General features: G+C 34.7%; 1 protein-coding gene and 1 long non-coding RNA gene across 3 annotated transcripts; one reads left to right on the top strand and one right to left on the bottom strand.

Annotated features, from left to right (window-relative positions):
• The first annotated feature begins 1,160 nt into the window (after nt 1-1,160).
• Nucleotides 1,161-4,794, top strand: LOC147555606 (uncharacterized). 2 transcript variants are annotated; one of them, XR_015234922.1, is made up of 4 exons: nt 1,161-1,472; nt 2,793-2,922; nt 3,207-3,256; nt 4,422-4,794. It is a non-coding gene; the product is annotated as an uncharacterized LOC147555606 (long non-coding RNA). The 2 variants fall into 2 exon arrangements; XR_015234921.1 differs by having other exon boundaries at nt 4,417-4,794.
• LOC147555605 (MLO-like protein 6) lies at nt 1,954-6,665 on the bottom strand. The gene is made up of 14 exons (XM_086663233.1): nt 6,420-6,665; nt 6,258-6,315; nt 5,934-6,151; nt 5,692-5,808; nt 4,751-4,811; nt 4,507-4,595; nt 4,231-4,305; nt 4,027-4,115; nt 3,803-3,852; nt 3,645-3,685; nt 3,367-3,540; nt 2,801-2,836; nt 2,599-2,727; nt 1,954-2,472 (listed from the first exon to the last, which is right to left on the bottom strand). The coding sequence occupies exons 1-14, from the start codon at nt 6,540-6,542 to the stop codon at nt 2,092-2,094; spliced, it is 1,641 nt and encodes a 546-aa protein (XP_086519359.1). The 5' UTR covers nt 6,543-6,665; the 3' UTR covers nt 1,954-2,091.
• Between the last annotated feature and the right edge of the window lie 484 nt (nt 6,666-7,149).

Here is a 7,149-nt window from a genome sequence, read left to right as displayed (position 1 = left end):
ATCGAGTCGGTGTCTTGTCCATTTTCTTTCTCTTCGTGAGGCACTTTGCATTTAAAGGTATGTAACTCTCATGAAGTTTTCAGAGGAGAGAAATTAGAATGATCTTCCATGTAACATTGTGATTTTATCACTTATGAATGTAATGGTTCACATGGCTTCAAAAAAAAAAAAAAAAAAAAAAAAAAAAAAGGCTGGTGGACAATACAACGATCTATTATTAATTCTAATCTAGGGAGGCAATTGGGCTTGGGCTTGGGCTTGGGCTTGGGCTTATCCGTGGCAAACTAACGGCCCGATAATATAGACATAAGTTCCTTGCCTTTTCCCGCCAACAATTCGAACATCTGTTATTGGAACGAAGTTTGGTTTCCCCTTGGAGAAGCAAAGAAACGGTTGGCCTAATAAGATATCATTTAATTAGGGTTTGATGTCGTTTCCCGAAAAAATCAAGAACTGAAGAAGAGAAAAAGAAGAGCTGAGGAGTTAGCTAGGGTTTATCTTTCATATTCTGGCGTCCGTTCTCGTCAAATCTCTTGATATCTACTTTCCTTCTGAAATTCTTTGTTCAGTAACCTAACCAAAGACTAGTTCGTGGAAGGGGAAGTGCTTAATGGTAAAATCTAATCTATTCTTACTTTTATCTTCTTCATTCTCATCTATCATTAAAGTTTGAAGCCCTAAAAAGACATAATAAACTTACTTATACTCTGGTTGCAAAATCAATTTTGTTGAGGAGTTTTTTTTTCTTATATCAATTGCACCCTAATTGTTTGATCAAATGTTCTAAAGATATGGACTCAGTTAGTTCCCATTTCACATCTTTGGTGTAATGATTATGATGAGGCTTGTCGTCCGCTTACCTTCTCCATCACTCCATGCCTTAGAAATGCTTAACCACAATTGGTTCTTCCATTGGATATTTGTGTGAGAATAGTCCCCCATGGGAGATGAGCGATCTAGCAACCAAGAAAATAATGTCTAGATCCTCTCCACTCATTGCCAATTGGTTTTGAGTTAGATGACCACAAACTTAATATGGTATCAAAGCTATGCCGACACTTGACAGACTTAAAAGCCATACGTGCTCCATGTCATCCGAAAACAAAACAAAACACGTGTTAGGCTCAAAAAACGCCACACGTTAAGGGGCGCGTGAGAATAGTCCCACATGGGAGAAGGGTGATCTAGCAACTAAGAATATATTATTTAGGTCCTCTTCATTCATTGCGAATTGGTTTTGAGTTGGATGACCACAAACTTAACAATTTGATGGGCGAAACGTCTCAGAGCTTATCTTGACGGACATCGATACTCGATTATTTGTATTTAATACTTTTGCTGAATAGATTGCAGGAACAATGACTATGATAAATCCATAAGCAGGAATATAGCATTTCAGACTTGATAACACCAATAACATTATGAGGTTGTCATAATGCATGCTCATGTGCGCATGCAGATTAGGATTTTCAGTTTCTTGAAAATGTTGAGTTACTTCTCAAGGATCTAATCAAGTACGTGCTTTCCTGATATGCTTCTTGCATAGCATTGCTTAGCAAAATTGATGTAGATGGTACTAATTCTCTTCTGTTATTAGTTCTTAATCACTCGTATTATGTAATGGTTAGTCAATGCCTTTTTTTGGTTTATGTAAATTCCGTTATGCACTACAATAACAATGGCTAACAATTAATACGACATGTGTTAAACTCTATCATCTAGCATCCATGTTTTAGAGTTGAAATCTATAAACCAATCATTTCCTCCATTCGAATAGTTGGGTTCCTATATATAGTGGGTAAAACTTGCACTTTTGTGTTCTGTTATTTTAACCATGAAGTTAGACAAGTAGTTGTGGTACTTTAAAGGATGTGCATTTGGATTACTATACCATGATACTTTCTCGTTCCGACCCTGAATAATAACTAGAGCATTGTTCTCCCTTCTCATGTAGTTTCAAAGATCTCTTTTTTTTTCATGTAATTGCGATAAACTTAAGATGGTAGTCTGATTTATGAAGAAATTTCTACTGTACATGGTACTTCCCCTAACAAATATGAATCATGCAAGGTAGCAGTGTAAGTAGTGAGTTCAGCTTATATCCGAGGCGATTTCGTCAATCTCTGAAGTTATATCTGCGATGAACTTCCTATTTCCCAGTTCTTTCCAGGAGGTCCCGAAGGATATCTCTCCATATGTCTCTCTTGTAATTATCATCTGTTTTACCATGTCTTCAGTGATTTTTGGTGTTTTTGTGAGTGAAAGAGGAGGAAGGTGGTCGTGATCTGGAGAGTCCAACTCCTTTGCGTCAGAAAATGTGGTTCCTATGGGATCAGTAGGCAGTGAGTCTCCTGCTTTTGTCGTAGATAGGGATTTGTTCCTAGAGAGATTTTGTTGTGCGAGGCTGTGCCAGTGTTTGAGACCCTTTGAGATACTGTCAGTGAACACTTCTGACTTCATATCAGTGCCCATCTGTTGAACAAAATTATAAACGAGATCAGCGAGAAAAGTACAAAGAAGAAGTTTTCTGTTCTATGGTAAATCTTGATATTTTGACGTAGATCAATCTCTATGGATAGATATAAATGTTTGATTTACCTGTGTCACAAGTGCATAGAGTGGGAGGGTCACATAACCGCAAAGAAATTGCACAAGCACACCCATGATAATCCTTAATACAATTTCCTCCGTCTCTCGATGGAAGCAAGATCTTAAGCCATACTCGTACTGTTATAGCCACAACTCAAGTCAGATTTAGTGCCGATAAAATCCAATAAATTTATAAATTGCAGAAACCTACCCATGTCCAGGTGAAAAATGCCAGCTGAAAGGAGTTCTGTGCATCAGAAGAAACACTGTCATTATGATTTACAGAGCTCGTCATACACACAAACACAATGATGACATGAATAATATCCCAAGGTCTGTCAATTTATCTAATGCTCTAGCTGTCTGTTTCTTAATTCCATGACTTGATTAATAGTTAATTGATACACATGGATCTAGGTTTCTAATTTTTTTGTGTGCTAAATCTTCTTGGTTGTAGTATAGACGAGTAACTACTAACTAGAGTCTAAAAGATGTCTTTCCATGATTTCCTTGACTCGACATTTAATGTGGGCTGACACAGTAGTCACTCATCAGTGTAGTTGTTACGCGATAATCACATATTGTATGCATTTTATGTAATTTTGGTTTTATTGCAGAACCGATGCGTGTATGGTTGATTCAGTTCTACGGGACTATCGCGGACAAGGTAATCCTACTTTTCTGATTTTTGTTTAACTTTTCATGAATGTATTAGTAGTAGTACCAGACACACATTCATGTAACAAATTACTTGAGACTTTTTTTTTTCTTGCTTACCTGGAATAGGATGAAATGAATGAGATATAGAAGCCAATGAGGTCGACCGAACCAGAAGAGGTTGTCTTTTGGCTTAACGAGGACAGGCCCTTGAACCACGGTTGTCTTGTTAGGACTCTCAAGACACATTCTAGTTATGATAACTTCCAACTTTGTTCCCACAATCAAAGTCATCTGTATTGGAGAGTGAAAAACACAAAAAATAGAAAAAGATTAAGAACCAGTAAATAAAGAGGAAAAAACCTGACCCAAAAACCTAAGTAGCTTCTTTGCTTTACCAGTAATGGAATAAAAGGTAGCCAGAAGTGATTATAAAAATCTGCATTAATTAAATGAAGTCGAGTGAGTAATGAGAAATAAGAGAAGAAATAATCAAATAATAAATCTATAAATGTTAGTTGGACTAAGCACACAGAAAAGAAGAGAATGTACCTACCTTGTGCACTGAAAAAGATGAACAATATGGAGAACATCCAGATCCAGAAGCTGTAGAAATAACCATTTCCAAATCATAAGTATCGCAGATATCATTTCAACCCGAATGGTCTCAATCTAGCTTCAACTCTTCAACTTATATTCTATGAAACGTTACACAATTTGATCATCTTAGGAGAAATCAGAACTTTATATATATATATTTTTTGTGTAAGTTTGATTTACCTGATTACAACAACTTTCACAAAATCACGATCGAAAGCTCTAGCAAGGAACTTTTGGAAGTCATAATCGCTCTCTTCAGAAAAATGTGCCTTTAGTACAAGAAAGACATAATTCTGATAAATCTATATGCATTTATAAAGATAAAATAGTAGCATATTTGATGTTCTTAGCGATTGTTAAAGCAAATACGTAATCGTTACTTACGATTATGAATCCGTTGCGTAGAGTGAAATAATCAGCTTTAGTGACTGAACCGGTAAATTGACGAAGAAAGCAAACCTACATGTAACATATTTGGTTTTAAGTGTTTTTCTCTTTGTAATCTGTAATTCGGTCATTCAAAGATTTGTCAATGGTGTCTATATTATGAGCAAGGATTCTGTTTTTTAGTTCAGGTAAAGTGACTAATATGAGCTAGTATGGTATGAACTCATTGATCAGTCTCCGAATGTGGTTGGGCATAATGGCACTATGACTTACTGGCCAAAGCAAAAGGTGATGATCACTCCAAAACTTAAGGTGTCTTCGTCCAAATGATGTCTGACTAGTTAGACGGAATCTCCGTGGATCTGCAGAAGCATGAACGAGTCAGTGAGTAATGGAAATCTCTTATATTATTTTATACTCAAACCATTTGTATTATCACATACTTCCATTTTGAATCCACAAAAACGTAACAGAAAAAACCGAACGAGAAAAAGGAAACAAGAGATGTAGGATTTACCATTTTCAATTTGATATTCTAGGGTCCGAACCTCTTCTTCCCAACGTTTCCATCGCCTCATCTGTTAAACATCTCATATTCATATCTATTATGCATCTAGAAGGGGCATCGATCGGCTTGAAAAATTGAGCTGATGAATCTATGTTGTTGCTTTTTAATATTATTATATTCATATTTTTATTGAATTTTTTAATCTTTATCTTTACACTTGGATTACATCTGCATTTGACTTAATCTAGAGATATATCGAAGGCATAATTATCTCATTATAAGTACAGTGTAAAAGATCATTTAACATTAATTCTCAAACACGTTTAAGGTTTTTTTCTAGACTAAAAATACGTTTAAGATAGGAACATAAATAGTATTACTATTACAAATTCTTATTAAGCAAGCGATGTTAATATACATGCTTTTCAAAAGGTTGACTTTGTGATGGCGTAGTTAGCGATGGAGAATATTAGCAAACCGATTGCCTAAATATATAAATCAGAGTGGTAGGTACCTAGTTGGTGGCCTTGAGACGTATTTCATTTCATTCTTCTTTTGTTTTTAGGGTCTTATTAGTTTATATAAAGAAATTACTAGTACCTGTTTATCCGTCTTGCTCATGACAAAGGAGTAAATATGAATTTATTTTTCCTTCTTTTGAGCCAGGACACTGGGCCCTCGAAATCTCAGCCACACTCCTAGCCAGAAGCTGTCTATTTCTTTTCGTGGGAACCGAATACTGGTATACTACCCAAATTGCTTAGTTAAATTTACAATTTTTTTTCCTGAAATGTTAGTTCTTATGATATTCGTTTCTCAAATACTAATTTTGACCAATTCATTGTTCGATTGTCCATTGCCATATATATATATATATGTGTGTGTGTGTGTGTGTATGTGATAATATGTCTATCTATAAGTATAATGTAGTTGTATATATGTATAAATACCTGAGCTGTCCCAAGAAACATAGTTAATAGACAGTAGAGAACATGAAAGGCTGCCAATACAAATATAAAGATCTGTAAATGCATAGTTCCTTCTCTTGACACCAATGATACCATTCCCTGCATTCCCTTAAGTAACTAGTGAGGTCTTCAATAAAGTGTTATTTCTACCTAGATTAATTGAAATGAGATATGCTTTATATATATATATATATATATATATATATATATATATCGATAATTACCTTTCCTTCACACGAAGAAGTATCTTCAATACCAGATCCTCCTGATGATGTGTTTGTCTTCTTAGTGTCCACAGATACACCGTGTCTTAAAATATCATCGTCGATAATGTATTTGCAAGGAAGGAACGAATTTCCTACTGCCTTTGACACACATATTTTAGATATTGGTCCTTCTGCAACACTTAGTAGCAACGACATGAATCCCATTATCATTAATTCTGTTCATTTGAGAAAAAGATAGTAAAAGATCAATTAGTCTAAAACTATAAATTTCTAACCCAAAATTGTGATTCATGAACTTGAATTGTAACACTAAAGAAGCACCTGTTTCAATTTTACGAATTGCTTGATGCAAGGATTTTCTCTTCCTTCTTTTGATAAACTACTTAAAAATGAACAAAAAACGATCAGATCAAGTGAGAAAATGAACATGAGAATTGTTCGTATGTAAAATGTAAACACAAAACAATATAAGCAGAGGAAAACCTTGGTGAGAAGTTGAAGTGCTTGTTCTATGAGAAGAGAAAGAAGAATAAGAACGAAACAAACGATAGAAACTGCCCATATTGGGGTTTCCTCTAGCGATCTAAATTGTTCTTCGGCGGCCATAATTTACTTACTATTAGTTATTACTTAATTCTTTGTTCTTCGACTGTCATTCATGAACAACATAAGCTTGATGAACTTAAAGAGAGAAGAAAAATGTGTGTGTATATAAAGATTCTATATTGTACTTTGTACGGTGGCTGATATCTATAAATCTAATATTACATAAAGTTGACCTTACAGCTGCTACCGTACGTACAGATACCAACTACCCTTGAATATGAGGAAAAAAAACATAAACTATAAACCAAATGAAAATTTAATATAAATTGGAAAAGACCCGAAGTATGTTAATCAGGAAGATTGTATTTTTTAGTTTTACTTTATCTTATCTTATGATAATTAAGATGTCAATGACGGATCTCGACTGCTGATGATGATGCAGTCATATCCAAATGAAATCACTATATTAGATCGTTTCATGTAAAATTTCATATAGCCACGAATACGAAAACAAGAACAAATTCGATTCTTCATGTTTCTATATATGTAATTAGATGTGTGTATATGTATATGCTTCGGGTCGATTATGTGTCCTAAGTCAATCCGGGAGGGAGGGATTTAGGTTAGATAACGATTTTGTGTCTGTTTGTTTGTTTGTCTATTTGTT

Source organism: Eschscholzia californica, unplaced genomic scaffold (genome assembly GCF_041429995.1).
Source record: "Eschscholzia californica isolate CP2 unplaced genomic scaffold, dmEscCali1.0.p SCAF_2, whole genome shotgun sequence".
In the NCBI taxonomy this organism is placed as follows: domain Eukaryota; kingdom Viridiplantae; phylum Streptophyta; class Magnoliopsida; order Ranunculales; family Papaveraceae; genus Eschscholzia; species Eschscholzia californica.
The sequence above is the reverse complement of the archived record's forward strand: the minus strand, read 5'-3'. Positions and strand labels throughout refer to the sequence as shown.